The sequence below is a fragment of the Apostichopus japonicus genome, chromosome 22, assembly GCF_037975245.1.
Source record: "Apostichopus japonicus isolate 1M-3 chromosome 22, ASM3797524v1, whole genome shotgun sequence".
NCBI classification, from domain to species: domain Eukaryota; kingdom Metazoa; phylum Echinodermata; class Holothuroidea; order Aspidochirotida; family Stichopodidae; genus Apostichopus; species Apostichopus japonicus.
Window position 1 is genome coordinate 17,038,162 of NC_092582.1, and position 18,587 is coordinate 17,056,748.

The 18,587-nt window shown below is 37.6% G+C and overlaps 1 protein-coding gene across 1 annotated transcript in view; it reads right to left on the reverse strand.

Moving 5' to 3' along the window:
* Positions 1-849: 849 nt before the first annotated feature.
* Positions 850-18,587, reverse strand: part of LOC139964000 (flavin-containing monooxygenase 1-like) — a 42,151-nt gene continuing 24,413 nt past the window's right edge. The window contains exons 6-10 of the mRNA XM_071965294.1: positions 16,981-17,036; positions 12,670-13,066; positions 11,754-11,998; positions 3,226-3,542; positions 850-1,794 (exon numbers count right to left, since the gene is read on the reverse strand). Of these exons, the coding sequence (XP_071821395.1) occupies positions 3,237-3,542; positions 11,754-11,998; positions 12,670-13,066; positions 16,981-17,036 (1,004 nt within the window). The 3' untranslated portion in view covers positions 850-1,794; positions 3,226-3,236. The remainder of the gene's footprint in view (positions 1,795-3,225; positions 3,543-11,753; positions 11,999-12,669; positions 13,067-16,980; positions 17,037-18,587) is intronic.

Here is an 18,587-nt window from a genome sequence, read left to right on the forward strand (position 1 = left end):
TTAAGTAAAATGCAATTCTACTTAAGTGCAATTAATTTCACTTAAGCTTAATTGTATTCTACTTAAGTGCAATCAATTTCACTTAAGCTTAATTGTATTCTACTTAAGTGGAATTGGTTCTACTTATGTAGAATAAGGAGGTAAATGTTAAAATGGCTTGCCATATGCCCGACTGCAGTGCTATGATTTTCTATACGTAACGACGGTCGAGTTGACTCTGGTCATGGTCTATCGGGCAATGGGCGGAGGGCTTATGATGCAAGCATCTCATCGTGTTCTCGCTACGAGAGGTCAAGAAATCGCTGAACTTGTAGAATATATCGTACTAGGTGGTTGCTCACAAGTGGCGATAGAGGAATACTGATAATAGACCTGAAATATCAGCATGCTATTACAATCTACCTGCAGTTCCTCCCCTCCCCTCACTTGTAGTGAAGAAATATATTATATTTGATAAATACGTAACGACCATACTAATATGCATGAGTCCTGTGGTTAAGGGAAGGTTGGGAATTCGTTTGAGCATCACCCTTAACGTTTGAAGTAGATGTTGGAGAAGAGCGAGATCTTCCCTGTTTTCATCGTCACTTGTTGCATCTGCGGGCAGTTCGTCTGCCGGCAAAAAATTATTTATCATTGCCGTCAAAGATTTCGTCATTGTGGAACTTACGCAAATGATCAAACGTATAACAGGGTCCATCTAGTCCTCTTATTGAGATGAACCCATAATTTTTGTTCAGCTATCCTTGAATACGGCATGTAAGTAACGGCGGTCAATAATAACACCACGGTCTTAACATTCAGAGTTCCACAAAATTAAATCACATTAATCGCCCAAAATGGTGATATCATACTTAGCATTTATTTGTTCTTCTCGCCAAAACTGTTATAGCAGAATACAGTTTCATTGGTAATTATCAAAGAGGGCTTGTTTTTGTACCAACTTTGCCTTTCGTCCGTTTATTTCAGCAATTACAATCATTTACAATTGTTAGTACATAGTCATATAACAATGAGGTAGTGGGACCAGAAATAACAAAACTTTTCGTGTCTGGTCCCTTACAAGTGAAAAAAATCAATCAATAGAGCAAAGAAACACCAAAAAGGTTTTATAGACAAAAAAAACACAGATTTTTTTCAGAACTGGTAAAATTAATTCAATGCTCATAATAAAGCAGTACTATACGAACATTATTCCTTATTCCTTGGGAAGATAATAATTACGTTTTCTTTTAGAAGATAACATTGATTTATTATTTCTCATGTTTTCACTTGAAGAATTCCAAAGGGCGACACCAGAACATCTTTCCTGAGCATACAAATAGATGTGTGTAACATATTATAAGAACGATAGTGTACGCTTTGAAATTTATTGTCGTAATTAAACAAAGTTGAGGTAGATATCTGGGAATTACCCATTATGAAACTGTATAAAGAAAAATATATACACTACTAATAGTTTGAACAGCATTGTCTAAATGTTGGTGAAAAAACAGTAGCGTCATCAGCGAAAACATAATCAAGGACGCCTTATGAGAAGACTTATAAAATTCATATATATAGTAAACAGTAATGACCCTAAAACGGACCCAACGCCAAAATGTGCAAGTAACACGTGACATAATTATTCGACACAAAGTGATTTACGATCATGAGGTAACTCTAATATATGAGTACTTTGCCATGAGTAGTATAGGAAACAAAACAAAATACATTTTGGTATACATGCGTAGATAAAACTTAAAACTTCTTTTTTTTCCCCCATTGGTAGCCTGGCTGACAAAGACTTGGCAACTGTAGAAAAATACATATTAAACATTATTAGTAATTGTATGCGGACCCTCTGCGAGAACATCATTAAAAACAAAAGGCTTTACTACAATTAGTTTGCTCACGTTTACTTGAGAATACTGTTGATTACCGTAATTCCACATTTTAGCACTATCGTCCTTGTTAAAGTCAATGAGATAGCTATAGTAGCATTTTTTTTTGCCAGCTGTCTTATAACATTTGTTGCAAATTTTCATAATTGGAAAAATCAGATTTGCGATCAAATGATAGAATGAATGAATGCTTTGCCTATATTGTATTATAGAGTTCATATTTATGTTTAATAGAAACAACGATGGCAGTTGTAATCCATATTGATACTTGATTGTTTGATTTATCGGTTTAAATTTGGTGACCGAACATGACCTGTTGAAGCTGTGAAGGAAAACTTGCACACACAGAAATTGGGAGTAAGCGATATCTATATACATCATCATTTATCAAGACTATATAACAGACCATTCAGCAGCTACAATCTCTGTAATATGCTTAGAGGTGATTCGGTCACTTGGTATATATTATATCTAAAATCTTTGGGGTTTATTATTACATTTTAGTGACCAATTTATAAAATAAAAATCGGATAATGATCAATATATAACTTATTAAAGCGAGCGGAATTAAACTTAGACAAATAATTGTTTTTGTCAATGTTATTAATACTGAGTATAGGTTTCACCTGTAACTCACTTAGGCCTATCGATAGTATTAACAAAGGATTGTATTGTCATGATGTTGATCCATTGTTCCACGTTGTAGTTTACATGATTCTGACGAAGATCAATATTAATAATCCCTTGCTAAATCTTCTTGGACCTCTGCGGTCCGAATTCCTTTAATCTTTCAATGTCACTTTTAAAATATTTGTCGTATATTTCAAAGGCTTTTAAACTAAATTTTGAGGACATGATATATTATGAAATTCAAATTTAAAATTTTTATTGAAATATACGTGGGTAAAATGGGCCCTGTAAGCAAATTTTCGGCAGCCCCAACGAGGTTCTCAAACCCCTATCATTGATGAGGCACTCGGAAACTTATAAAAAAAACCTGAGTAATGATATTCTCCACATATAAATCTGTCTGAGCCTCGTTCGTTAGTCCCCAAATTTAGGGTCTCGACCGTTTATTCACCAATCATATTAACAGGCAGTCTAAAACCCTTGATTCCTTAAATTTGAGGGCTAACAACTTTTGGTGTTAAATGTCTGCGTACAGAGGAAAGTGACCACACTGCGTTATAGAACAATGAGTATTTGTGAAAGATCGGTAAACAGCCGATAGAAATATTTATCATGACTTGTTATGAGGTATTTTCCATTTGAGGCTATAACAGTTAGTCCTGACTATGTAAGTAACCTATACTCGAGATCCGTCTAAAAATGTTCCACCTACCATTTCACCTACTACTTCCATAGTTGCATTCCTATCAGAAGAATAAATAGAGCAACGATCAAGTATTTGTAATGTGACGATGCAGGCCTGGTCGTCTTATTTCCGCCAATTCCGCTGGTAAAAGAATCACAGCAGCCCAAGACAGCATCTCTAGCCCCTGGCCACGAGTGGGGTCCGAGAATTCTGTAGGTGAAAGGTGTAACTGGGGCCAGAAAGACCATCACAGCCAACCAAGGATCGGTAAGGAAAATTTTTGCTAAATTTGGATAGCATCCAATATCTTGCGTTAATTCATCGGTCAAAGGGATGCCAGGGACCTACGAAATAAAACATAGAGATAAAGAAAGAGCATGGTAAATGTATAATTATTTTATTCAATTTTTCGAAGCTCTAGCATTTCACTTGAACGTCAGCCCTCGATTTGAAAGATTGACTTTTTGCATATTGATCATTATCTCATTTGCCTCCGGTTATACGTGCTATCACAAAATGCTCTTTATTCAAATGTTTTATTTGCTTGCGACCTTATTTACGTTATTTTCGTTTGCACTTTAAGTGCATGGCGCGAAATTTATTTCGTAAACCATGGTTTACGAATTTAATTTCACGCCATTATGGATTGATTACCTATCTAATTATGGATTTAGAGTTCTAAGCCCCATGCAATCGTAAATTTAAATTCAAGATAAATATTCATTGCAAGAATTAATTCCCTATTTCAATCGTGTTAGTTCAAACAGCTCATCATTAGGCTCCGTAATTTCATCAGTGTAAGTCACGGGGGCAGTCCATAGGCGTACATCTAAACATGTAATTCAGCGTCGTGACAACAACAGGTTTTCTCACGTTGCTACGAAGCTCTAGAGAGAACATGGGAAAACATAATTTTATTACGTACGTACGTAATTATAATACGTACGTATACGTAATATTTATTACGTACGTACTACATGCGAGATACGTACATTATACGTATTATACTGTACGGTTCTACTATATTATAATATAATAATACTTCTCGTTCACGTATATATGTACCTCGCATGTATCAATCATCCAACCACAGAATTCAAGCTTAGTTTAACGATTGCGCCGCGGAATAAAAAGTGCTGGTCAAGTTCATCCCTCTCCGTCTTTTAAATGAAAATGTATCCCTAGATTAGGACATTCCGTGCGCGACACTTTTTTCAACAATTTTCACCACATTTGTGTGGTGTTACTGTTATGAGAATATGAGTGTTGAAGAAAGAAAGACTTGATCCAGCAAACTCAGCATGTTGAATTTATACAAGAAATGATGGTTTAAATGTAACGAAACACAATACGAAACACAATAACTTTCCCTTAAATGTTATATATGGTAAAAGCTGTCTGTCAAATAACGCCCACACCATCTTACCGTAGTCTGCTCGCTCTAATTACATAATAGATACCTTTACTAGACAATTTTCTATATGAAAGCAATGGGACCATCATATGTGATCTCTATTTCTCACCTGTGTGACGTCAGCTCCTTTAAATATATAGTAACAAGAAACAGAATAGGCCTGTGGTGCGGACAGTTACAAATATTGGTCATAGTATAATTTTAAGGGAAATTACACTATCAGTATCAAAGTAAAAAGATGATGCATGGCTTAAAGGGTATGGATTCATGATTATCAATATGATGCTTTATTAATCTGCACAAAACCTTCTGCACAAACAGAAGCTTCTGCAATCTGCACAAACAACTGCACAAAACCTTCTAAGTCACTTCTACTATATATGGAATATATATAGCCTTTGAAAATTGAAACTGTTTCATGAAACTGAGTGTAGTTCATATGTATACTGACATTGTTAGCCTGATGTAAAAATCTGCATTATATTAGAACACACCATTTTAAAAAGGAAATGCATAATTTGCATCATATCATCTAATCTTATAACCTGCTAATTTACTTAACATAGTCTGCATTAACATTTTGTTGCAACAAACATGATATATACTGTTAGATCATTTAATTTGTGTATCTTTTCAAGGCTCTCATCTCGGTAGAGTTAAAACCAGAATGCAAGTATATGCAATGTCCAGATACAACCGGAAAACTCAGTCTTTAATGCTGATGTGTCAAGGTTTGTTCAATGTTGTAAAGTATGCCAGGAGCAGCCAATACTTTCGTATATAGTACAGTAACTACTGTTCATGATCTACAACCGTACATCAGTAACTACTGTTCGTAACACGGTAACATGTACAGGTGGCACAGTCATTACTGCATGTTTTTCACTTTAAATTTTCACTTTTTTTAATTTGAATTTTTCTTTTTTGGATATACTTTTTTAATTACTGCAAATTTTCACCTGTCGGACTCGGAGCTTTCCATTAATTACTGTGCCGCCTGTAACACATGTTACCGTGTTGCGAACACAGCGCAGTATAGTAACTGATGCACGGTTGTGGAACATGAAAAGTAGCTACTGTACTAACTATGAGAACCGGGTGCCAGGAGACAAAACTTTACATTATCTCGACACAGAACGAATCTTCTTCGCATTCTAGTAACTGGATTGTGGAAACAGGTATATGTACCCAGTTATGATGTTGAAAGAAACAGGTATATACACTGGGTCACATTGGGTCTTGAAAAGTTTTAGAAATCCACCCATCCTTTTGTTTTGTGTTTTCGTTTTTTTTATTTTTGCGGTTGCATGAATTTGACATGCTACTCCAAAATGTTGGGATGTATGTCACTTTTTAGTCAATGTATACGCGTTTCAGTGAACTGAGCTTCATGCAGAAAGTCACGGTGAATTGAGGTGTTTAATATCTAAACACTGTTCCTCAATCTAAACATTTACAGATCTAAACATGTTTAGTCTATAAACAGAAAAATGTCTTATGTCTAAACATTTGAAGTGTTTAGGAATTAAATGCGTTTACAAAGTGGGGTCAGAAAAGTGTTTAGACCCTAAACACGTTTTTTTAGAGTGTAGGGATGATGCATGTGAGATGAATATGAGAATGGTAGGGCACTAGGTAGCATAATTATATGGGGATGAATGAACAATGTAGGGATGACTGGAATGAACATGGGATGTGGATATATTGGAATGGTAGATATAGATGGTGGATGGTATTCGTTTTAGGGTGCCCAAAAACGTCCTTTAGGGCATGCAGTGGCGGAGCGTCCATACAGTCAGGGGCGGATGCCCCCCCCCCCCCCTGACGGACTCAAATGGACTGCTGGCGCCCTTTTCAGCTTTTTACTACTTTTACTTATTCGCGATTATTGACTTTTTTATTGCGTCCTCATCTACCTATTGACATTTGTCACATTTTGTTGGTGTATTTTTCTGACAAAATGGCGATGACACCTATTTATTCTTCGTTTATCTGCAAATTAGCAAGGCCCGGAAAGGGTCATTTCCTGCTATCTAGGGAGTATCTTTACTCGAAAATTTCTCTACGCTCCGCGCCAACCTGTGGTGGCGCTCCGCTTAGATAGTGTCGAAAGCGCCCCTACAGACTATTCTCTCGTCCCCTCTGACCAATACCCCTAGCTCCGCCACTGAGGGCATGCCAGGTTCTTTCTTGGGTTTAGGGCAAAAGAGGAATGGGAGATGGTTAAGAAAATGGAAGGGAGAGGGTGTAATGAAGAGGTATGAGGGGAGATGGGTGGGGTTAGGTTAGAAAATGGAGGGAGATGGTGGGGTAGGGTTGGAAAATGATGGGGAAATGATCATAAGGGTAGAGGCGTGACAGGGAAGAGAGAGGAAAATGAGGAGGAAATGGAAGATAAGGGAAAATGGTGGGATATTGATGGATAGGAGACGATGGGTGCAGGGTGAGGAAGGATAGGCAATGGGGAGTGGCAAACTTTTACAATATCATACTTGCCGTGTGGATGAACCATAATTAGTGTTTAAAAATAATTGCATTGGTGGCAATTAACGAGAATCGACTTTACCACTTATTATACTCCCGTCAAATTGTCCTACTAGTTTCTCAATTCCTTCACTATAGCCAAGATATTGTTGATTGTTCTTAATTTCGTCGTTCGATGAGGCCTAATCAAAGGGGGAAATGTGTTTGTAATGATTACAAATGGATACCGTGCAGTATCATTCAAACAATCAGCGCTGATGAGAACAGTATACTTTACTTTACAGGTAAATATTACTCCGCAAGGTTAGCTCTTCAATTTTATCATAGAATTTGACAAAATGGCAAATGTACGGAAGCCTAAAAGTGCAATCAACATAAGAACCAGAACCCAAGGGCACTGTGGCTCCTTGCTTGGGGTATATGACAATACACATAATATTATCAAGCAAGATTGGGCTCAAATAGTCCAAGTAATTGTGGTCCTACATGTTCCCATAAAGTAACCAACACTATAGCCAACACTTTTGTGATCACAAAATGTGATCAGATTTTTGATCAAGAGGCACTTTTGAGATCTAAATATGGCGTCGAAAATGTAAGAAGTATAAGAGACCTACAAGCGTGTCAACAGATATGATAACATTGGTGACCTCAGATGACATGACCTTTAAGTTTCAAAATGTTCCACCACCCCATTCACAACTTGTCCCAAAATATCAACCATGTCACACCTTGGCATTGAGATTTAATTGCATTGAATGTCAAAAAATTAACTTTGAACTTGTATACATAACTTCACACACAAAGGTCACCCGGAGGTCAACCAATTGACATTTTTGATTGGTGAGACCTAAATAGGGCATGACTGTAAAAATTCAAACATTTTTTCTTTGCGCATTTTCTCCCCCCAAAATACTATTTTTTTAACATTAGCTGACCTTTGGTGACGTTGGATCACATGACCATTAAGTTTGAAAATATTCCCCTATACCATTTGCAACTTGAAAAAAAATCAACCTTGGCACTGGGAGTTATTGCATTAAATGTGTGAAAATTAACTTTGACCTCATATAACTTCGCACACGAAGGTCACACGGGGGTCAACCCATTGACATTTATTATATATTTATTTGGATTACATTGAAGCAACTCCCAACACTAACGGACAATTTGTTCTCAAGTTATCGCAAAAATACTAGTTTTTTTTATCATTAATTGACCTTTGGTGACCTTGTATCACATGACCGTTATGTTGGAAAATATTCCCCTATACCATTTGCAACTACTCCAAAAATATCAAGCTTGTCACACCTTGGAACTGGGAGTTATTGCATTAAATGTCTGCAAATTAACTTTGACCTCATATAACTTCGCACACGAAGGTCACCTTGGGTCAACTTATTGACATTTATGATCAGAAGGTACCTTTAACATCTGAAAATAGCATCGAAACTGTAAAAATCCACAAAACACGAAAAGGTCACCAGAGGTCAAATTGAGGTCAAGGGTCACCCAGATGCAGGTCGACAATTGGATTACATTGAAGCAACTCCCAACCCTAACGGACAATTTGTTCTCAAGTTATCGCAAAAATACCAGTTTTTTATCATAAATTGACCTTTGGTGACCTGGTATCACATGACCGTTATGTTGGAAAATATTCCCCTATACCATTTGCAACTACTCCAAAAATATCAAGCTTGTCACACCTTGGAACTGGGAGTTATTGCATTAAATGTCTGAAAATTAACTTTGACCTCATATAACTTCGCACACGAAGGTCACACAGGGGTCAACCCATTGACATTTATGATCAGAAGGTACCTTTGACATCTGAAAATAGCATCGAAACTGTAAAAATCCACAAAACTTGAAAAGGTCACCAGAGGTCAAATTGAGGTCAAGGGTCACCCAGATGCGGGTCGACAATTGGATTACATTGAAGCAACTCCCAACCCTAACGGACAATTTGTTTTCAAGTTATCGCAAAAATACTAGTTTTTTGGTGACCTCTGATCACATGACCATTAAGTTTGCAAATATTCCCCTATACCATTTGCATTTGTCTCAAAAATATCAACTGTGTAACACCTTGGTACTGGGAGTTATTACACTAAATGTCTGAAAATTAACTTTGACCTCATATAACTTAACATACAAAGGTCACCTTGGGTCAACTTATTGACTTTTTTGATTGATGAGACCTAAATTAGAGCATCAAACTATACAAATTCAAACATTTTTTTCTTTGCCCATTTGCTACCCCCAAAATACTAGTTTTTTAACATTAATTGACCTTTGGTGACCTCGGATCACATGACCGTTAACTTTGAAAATATTCCCCTATACCATTTGCAACTTGTCCGAAAATATCGACCATGTCACACCTTGGAACTGGGAGTTGTTGCATTAAATGTCTGAAAATTAACTTTGACCTTGTATAACTTCGCACACGAAGGTCACACGGGTGTCAACCAATTGACATTTTTGATCGGAAGGTACCTTTGATATCCAAATCTAGCATCAAAACCAAACATTTTCTTTTTTGCTCGTTTCCTCCCAAAATAAGCACATTTTTTCTAATGTGACCTTTGACCATTTGACCTTGGTTTCAGATGTAGTTTAATCTCCTGATTCCAAAAATCAAAACGACAAGTCTGTACAACCATCCTAACTCCGACCGAAAAACTTTGACCCCATATAACTTCGCACATAAAGGTCACACGGGGTCAACCTGATGACATTTATAATCAGAAGGTACCTTTGACATCTGAAAATAGCATCAAAACTGTAAAAATCCCCAAAAATATGTAAAGGTCACCAGAGGTCAAATTGAGGTCAAGGGTCACCCAGATGCGGGTCGACAATTGGATAACATTGAAGCAACTCCCAACCCTAACGGACATTTCGTTCTCAAGTTATCGGAAAAATACTAGTTTTTTATCATTAATTGACCTTTGGTGAGCTCGGATCACATGACCGTTAACTTTGAAAATGTTTCCCTAACCAGTTCACAACTTGTCCCAAAATATCAACCTTTTCGCACATTGGCACTGGGAGTTATTGCCGTTTTAATATTTTCGGTTTTTGGACCATAACCGACCTTTGGTGACCTTTGTGGGCACCAAAAACAATAGGGCACACCTTCTCCATATGGCAGATCTATAGTCCAAGTTTGGCCTCAATCCAACATTCCCTTATTGAGATAGAGCGTACCCAAGCAAGTGTCACAGACACACACACACACACCCACACACACACACACACATACGCCAACCTGACTGCATAGGTTCCTTTTGCTAAAGCAAGGAACCAAAAAACTTTGCCCAATATTGACATTTTTCAGTAAATTGTTTAAAAAACAAGATAATATCTTATCAAAAATCAGAAAAATGTTGGATTGCGTATTTGCTTTAACTGAGCAATTGAACAATTTTCTGCAAAATGTCTAATTGACAACTTCCGTACAAATGACTCAACCACACAAAAGATACAAATCCGAATGGTGCTCGGTGTTTCGACCTTTTATGTAAAAGAAAACTGTAATAGTCAATGAAATCCGAAAACATTGGCCAAACCCAGCGATCTACTAGAGTGACGTTCTTTAGCTCACCAATATTGATAAACAACACGGAAAACATCTTTTCTAGGCGGAGCTTAATCTGTCGTACGATTTATATGTGTTACTAATCGTCCAATACCGTTGCAATAGTCATTTCGCTTTCCGGAAACAGCAACAGACGAAAGCTAGAGTATGGCCTGACTGTAGGCTAATGAAATCATGTTGTAATATATTCGAGTGGCGCTGTTTACATTTTCTACAGCATATCATTGCTAAAGGTAAAGTTTGTGTTGAATTGTTATTATCTGCAGTGGTATTTCATGCGAGTTTTATACACTGATGGTATAACTTTGGTTTTAAAACTGCATTCTTTAAAATCGAATCAGGAATGATGAAATTTGTAGGCCAAAGCAAATTTGCGCGATGACTAAAATGACAGATAAAAAAGTTATTCAGGAAAACCCAATCAGTTGTCACTGCATAGATTTTTAATTCAGATTGAACGGTATATGTTTACGTGCAAATATTACGTCGAATTTGGCATACTGGTGCAAAGTTACAGATTACACCCAAAATTCAGGTTTAATTTGAAAGTGACGATAACCAATGAAGACATTGGCGGTGGGGTGGGGGTGGGAGGAGGAGGAGGGGCGAAAATGGCGAACGCATCGACTGTGGCTGGGACGATGGCGGTGTTGATGTTGATGCGACACTACAACGTTACAAATGTTTATTACGAGGGCTTAGGGGAAGCATCATCAAGGGAAGTGTATATTTGTGTATTTATTTTAGATCCTCCTGCAAGCAGGATCTCGCGAAGAGGCCTCATTACTAAGCCGCAAGCTGACCGAAGTCAGTCTCTTACACTCATATTTAACGTCCATGATTATGAATTGTTAATCGTCAACAACTCTGTAACTGGACGACATACATTAATCTGGGAGTGACTCGAACCGGGGACCTTATGATTGAAAGGCACCGGCGTTAACCACTGAGCTAACGCTCCTTCCTAATGCTTTAAAAGACTAGACTTCAATTTAGCAATTCTTTTAAAATGGCTTGAATTTACATGAGCAACGATGACTATAAGCTTACCATAAGTTTCGGACGACCGTATCTGTTACACAAGTCGGTTTCCTTCTCACGAATATCTTCCTCCATTTTCTTCACCGGAGGGAGTGTGATCAATCCTTTGAAGATTCGAACGGCCCACCGCGATTGCTGCTCTCCTACCGGTGTAAAGCCAGAGTCGGTAGGGAAGAGGCCAATGCATGCAATTGTCGGATGTGGCAAATTGATAGGAATCGCGTACTTATACAGGTTACGAGTCTGGATATCATCTGTGAAAAAAAATGAAAAGAGTCCCGCAGAGAACCGCCGTAAAACAATATAATTCGCCTGGACGATAGGAATGACTTGTGACACTTGTTGAATGCTGTGAAATTACCAAAACGATTTCTATGCAATATGAGAGGTAAAATTGGTTTAGGTGGCGACAAACTTTGTTAAGCCTTTTAGGCGATAAGACTGCATAATGACTTATGATAGCATACTAAAATAGACATGACATCAATCTTGGATGAGAAAGGGCTCTTACGGGATGAGGTGCTCCTCCCTCCCCCTTGATGAAATTGTTTATATTAAGTTTAGATTAAGGGTGTTTAGTTTTAAAATGGTGTTATGCTTTGTAACGTTTGAAGTAAACTATTTACAAGATGTTTCCACCTCCTTTTTCCACAAATATCTTTCTTATACTACTTTTATGGTGAACCACAAAAACTATTAAAAAAAATTAAATAAAAATTAAGAAAGTTAACATTTCACGACCCTATAAGAAGAGATCGCGACAGGGGCATAGCCTGATTTCTCTTTTTGTTTTAAGTGGTCCAATACTTTTATAAAACAAATATGACAATTTCTTTGGGGCTATACAAACAGAACCCCCCCCCCCCCACCCCCCGAAACACACGCGCAAATACACATATCCACACCGAAATAAAACCCTTCTTACCAGATACTAAGCTGTCATCGATGTATGGTGTCTTAACATTATATCCTGTACCAAACACCACCACATCTAGACCCTCTAACCTTGTTCCATCCTCGAATTCTACGCCATTGGTCAAAAATCGTTTGATTCCTGGACGAATTCGAATTTTACCGCACGTGATTTGAGTGAATATCAAATCGTTTACCGCAAAGTTCTCTTCGAAAAGCCTCCTCTCTGGTTTGATCCCTGTCGCTTGGTGATCAATACCTATTTCCAAGAATAGTTGGAACACGTATCTAAGCAGCCACGTAGGGACAATGGACATGGTGACACGACGCTGGAGAAATGCATCGTAAGGCATGCCGCCGTATGTACGACGAGGGAACACCCAAAATCCATGTCGAACACTCAAGTAAACCTAAAAAAAAATTAAATCAAGTCAAACCATATAGAAATGACCGAGAATTTTAGATGATTAAATGAGAGAACAAAAAGAAGTGCCCGTTGAAACCTGCATGGTAAGTTTGATTGAGTTTCCAGAGTAAAATTAATGTTTGACTAACGAAGGAAGAAGGCATACGAAACATACTGGTGAAAATAATATTTAAAGCAGCATTTTGCGTTCTTTTCTATGGTTTTTCTCAACCTCACTCATTACACGATGCCATAACGGCATACATAACTATAGCTTATCTATTCAAATCTTACTTCAAATGGTGGCATAAAAGTCGAAAAATTTACAACTTTCAACTTTGTTTTTTTTTTCTCGAAGATATTTTCCGTTGGGATCCAAATAAACCTCGCCCATAATATTTATATATATTTAAAAGCTACGAACGCCATTGGTCAATATGTAATACAACACCATGCTTGATTTGGGTAGATTGTCTATGGCAGTCTGTTGTACCAGGGAGCTGTTAGAGTCCAGCTCGCTGGTTGAACTAAGTTACCAACTCGACGTTTGAATCTATTTTCAGCAACGACTCGTAACTAAAACTGCATCTCTTATTATATTATTATTATTATTATTTGGATTATTAGTTGGAGCATGGGTTGGATTCAAACTAGTGGGTTAGGGGAACTGTATGCTATTAATATAAAAAGTGGAATTTGTTGGTGGACACTTTTTTCATTATCTACAAATGTCCTTAATTACTCGCCAATAAACGCTTTTGGCAGGGGAAAAACTTGGCTAATATCTTAGTTTGCTGTTTTGTGATTGATATATGTAAAAAACTCGATGTTCTTGTAAAAAAAAAAGTGGAAAAGGGCGACAAAACGCAAAATGCTGCTTGACTTTACATATGTAGCGTTTTCGAGTAAAAGCAAAACACTCGAACATTTATTGAAGTGTTGATGAACTTCACATCCCGGCAAAGAAATGGTGGATGGAACGACCCCCCCCCCCCTCCCCTATCCTGTCTAAGGTCAAACAACGATACAGTGAGAAAAAAAACATAGAAAAACAAAGCATGATTTGCTGTCACATGTGCAACAATGACATCACACCTGTTTGCAAGCTTCAAGTTTTGCTTAACGTTTTTAAACTGCGGCATTTGTCAACTATCGTATATATGTCGAAAACGGAAAATGGAGGAATTGCATGCAAATTTCAACAGGATGCTTAGCATATAAGTTATTCTCTCTTAATTTCAGATATCTGAACTTGAGGATTGAAATGTCAACATGGCTTTTCAATACGACCGTTATGCTCATAAGTCATATCCGCGCTTCTGCGCCCAAGCACGTACGCCATCACCCCAAAACAAGAGGTGTGGAAATCGACCTAAGATTTTATGTCTCAAGTTAAGCATTCACTACCGCTGGCTATAGGCTACCCAGAGTCAATCTTTTTGCAAAGGTCTCCCTCTACTAAGCATTGACCATGGTTACGTATGTCAACTAATGTAAACTGAATAGAGAACTGTCTGAAACTCATCCAATTTAAAAGTAAATTCAAATTTAACTGAAATTGATTCCTCTGAAGTCAAAATATAATTAAACAAAAAAGTCAAGTTTACTTAAGAAGATTTTAATTTCAGTTAGGGAATTTTCTTCCTAAGTGAAAATGAATTGCTCTATAAGTGGAATAAACTTTCTCTTAGTAAGAGGAAGTCTTGTTCTCTTTTGTGCAATGTTTGTTTTTGTGGTAGATTCTAAGGTGAGTTTTATTACTTACTTGCACGGAGAGGTTTAAGCGTTCTCCAGGCTATCCCTGTAACTTTATTTATGTGTGCCTTATATTTCAAATCTTTATCGATTGTTACACCTATAGGAAATTTACATCTATGCTACTATAGTTATGATATTATCAAAGAGATTTCATTACTTGATTTTTTACTTCTGTTCATATGGATATTCGAATACTATGAATTTACTTTTGATTGGGTTGATTATGATTCTCCCCAACGGTAACTAGCGCCACCCTTCTATAGCATAGATTGAGTTTTGGATATAGTTTACAGCATTGGTGATTAGATCACATGTGTTCCACTGATAGCGATGTCTTCAGCAAATTGGCTGACTTTTGAACTGCGTACATTGTTGGTGGGGGTGTCGTTTACAAAAAGAGAGTACCAAAGAGGGCTAGTTACAGAGCCCTGGGGAGTGCAGGGAGTAGTTATGGAACATAGCAACTCCATGGGTAGTCTGTTTTAGATTTTTTTGTTTCTAAAACCCGCAGACTGGGAATTGTTGAAATATTTTGACTTTCAAAGAGTGGGTTCTATTTCTGTTGTCTAAAATTTACTCAAAGATTTTCCAAGAGCTGAAAGGAGGCTAATTGGTATAATGTTAGTTTTCTGGATTTGTTTTTTTTTGGGGGGGGGGTTGGTTTGGGTAAAAGTATGGTGAGAGCATGTTTCAAGGGCTTTGGAAAGTAGCCAGTTCTAATGCTTTCGTTGAAGAGAATAATGCTTAACTTTATAAAGTAATCAGGTGATGAGGGGGTTTTGGGTAATATAATGTAATAATAATAATCAGCAGTTATTTTTATACGACGCTTAAGCGACCACAAATGTGGGAGAAGCCCGCAAGGGCTTATGAATTACAACTTACACGTCGGGTGGCTTCCAATTCAACATTTTAACCCAAATTTGGAATCTTTTCATTTTAGAAAGTCATTTCAGATGGGAAAACCGTAGATTGCTCTTGGATGAAAAACCCACCTTACTATGACCCGGCCGGGAATCGAACCCCGAACCTCCCGATTGCTAAGCCTCATTGCTTCAAATGCCACCGCCTTTATCCACTCGGCCACAGCACCGGTCATTTAGAGTACCATTAAGGCAAGAGTTTAGGTGATGGGCCATCTTATGAACACATTTAACAATTTCACCTTTAAAAAGTGTGTTGATATTAGGGTCACGAGGGACAGTAAAAATATTCTAGAAGAGTTTAATTTGATCTTTGGGGGTTTTGAATTTTGTTCCCCTTCTTATCAATTAAATAGTTAGTGCTATTTCCTAAGTTGGGGTTTTCGATTGATAGTTATCTAAGATAATTTTTGAAAGGGTATGGGATAATGTATCGGTTTGTTCAAATGAGGTGGTATGGAGATTTTCTGTTTGGAGGTTATTTATATCGTTTTCGACAGCTTTATTGAATTTTAATCCAATCAGTATATTGTGGGTGTTTTGATTGTTTTTGATTGTGTTTGATTGGCCGGGTGATTGAATGTTTCATGATTTCTGGATTTATTTCACTCACTAAATAACTTTGGTAGCTTTAGGCTTGAGTTTAACGGTATCTTCTGAGAAAGTAAGAGCTATCAGATCATTTTATGCTGGGCGTTTTCTGGTTACTGTTTTCCAGATGTCAAGGTTTTCGTTGGAATGAGATATTGGTAAAGGGATATTAGCCATATTTTAGACGGTTCTGCCTCAGCAGAATGAAAGATACAGCTATAGAAACTATGGAATTGTGTTGATTATAACTACAAGAATACAGAATTAAAAAGGAAAAATGCACGTCTTTCCACGAAAAAATGGCGTTCCTGTATTCCCAGAAAAGTACAAAATACACACACGAAGAGGATATCAACAACATAAACACGAGTAAGAAACAACGATAGCGAAAATGGCATTAATCAAAGCTTGTTGGGGATTATGGTCGAGGATAATCGGTGTACTAATCTGATGATTTATATGAAAAACCTCTAAACTCTTCTTTTAAGTGAATATACGAGGTAGATGTTAAAACGGCTTGTAATAGGACCCCACCCCGCTCTTGGTTCCTCTTCCATTAGTATTATTACTGATCCTATATCGGGAGGGGAATGTGATTTAAAAGTCAGTGCCACATTACCACCCAACCCAACCATGCATGTATTACCTGATCGGCTGAGATGCTTGTTTCAACAGCTATATCGGCAGCGGAAAGACTCTCTCCTGTAATTATAAAGAAGACAGAAATAAATTATCAAGTTTGTTTAAGAACCTATCGTAACCTACCATTTTATAATCCAACTACATGAGCATGCCACGTGTATCACCCTTGTGTATATGTAAGTAGGCCTACAGCGTACCGTACTTAAAGGAAACACGTTAGAGCTCCATGAGAAACAAAAAATATAAGGCTGCAGGGAATGTTGGTCTTTTAAAGAGAAGCAACTTTCTTCATTAAATCAATACATGAGTTATAGAAAAAAACTTAAGATGACAGACTCTCCCAAATAGCCAGGAATTATTTGACTTCGCTCAAGGGCGTAGGAACCGGGGGGCTGGGGGCGCCAGCCCCCCCAGTGAAAAATTTGGAGGGGCGGAAGTATCATTCCGCCCCCCCCCCCCGCTTCGCAAGTCAGAAAACCCCTTTTTCATTTCCAAATGAGGAAAAAATCTCATTTGGAGCACCAAATTGCATCTAAGGCCAGGTGAAAATGCAAAATTATATACAAAATGGAGTGGGTGGGTTGAAGTGTGCTATATTGCACCAAATTGCATCTGAGGCCACCTGGCAATGCAAAAAAAAATCCAAAGGGGAGGGGGACACCCCCTCCCCTTAGACCCCTCCCCCAGGCCGGCCATCAGTCTTCAGCCCCCCCACTCAAAAGTACCTTCCTACGCCACTGACTTCGCTAGAATGTTCTTTTGTTTGTTATACATAGAAGACTTGAGCAAGTTTAAATATGACGTCACAACAGCCACGTTCTGTTGATTGTGTGTTGAAAGGTATCCTTGCTGCCTTATGTTTTGTTGTTGTCCGATATACTTGCAAAGTTTGTGGCTGAAATGCCGATGAATTTCTAATAGTATACCTGACACGGAAATGTGAAAGTAAAAATTTGTTCATGAAATAATTTGTTTTTATTTCCGAAAGACATTCCATATTCTTATCTCGTTATTTTTTCAAGATAATTCTTCCCAAGAAATAGCCTGGCACGAAACCCATGTACCTTGATCCCTTCGCAACCCCATACCTTTTACATGTAACCACGTGATCATGACGATTCATAATTCGATGATCATGCCACGATTCAGCGAGGTATCACAAGGGAATAGATACCACTATATATAGCAGGGGTTCCCTAACTGGGGTGCATGAACCCCAGCTGGGGGTGCGTGAGTCCATCCCAGGGGGTTCGAGAGACGTTTCTGAAAGTCAAAACTAGAGTATTTTTGTTGAAATAAAATCTGACATATCATTATAATTTAGGTAATGTACTAGAGTATTTTTGTTGAAATAAAATCTGACATATTATTATAATTTAGGTAATGTACAAAAGTCGTCCTATCGACAAACTCTTTTCGCGTTCCATACGTATATGTTGCCATAGTAGTACCGTATACCGTGCATCGTGATAAATAACTGAATTATGAAACAGACACAGGCCGCATGACTTTGGTGAAGTTGGTGTACGTGCATGACAATACGTCGTGAAGATAAGTGCTGATCTGATCTTGATGTTTCCAAATAAATATTTCTTCATCTCTTTTTTTTTT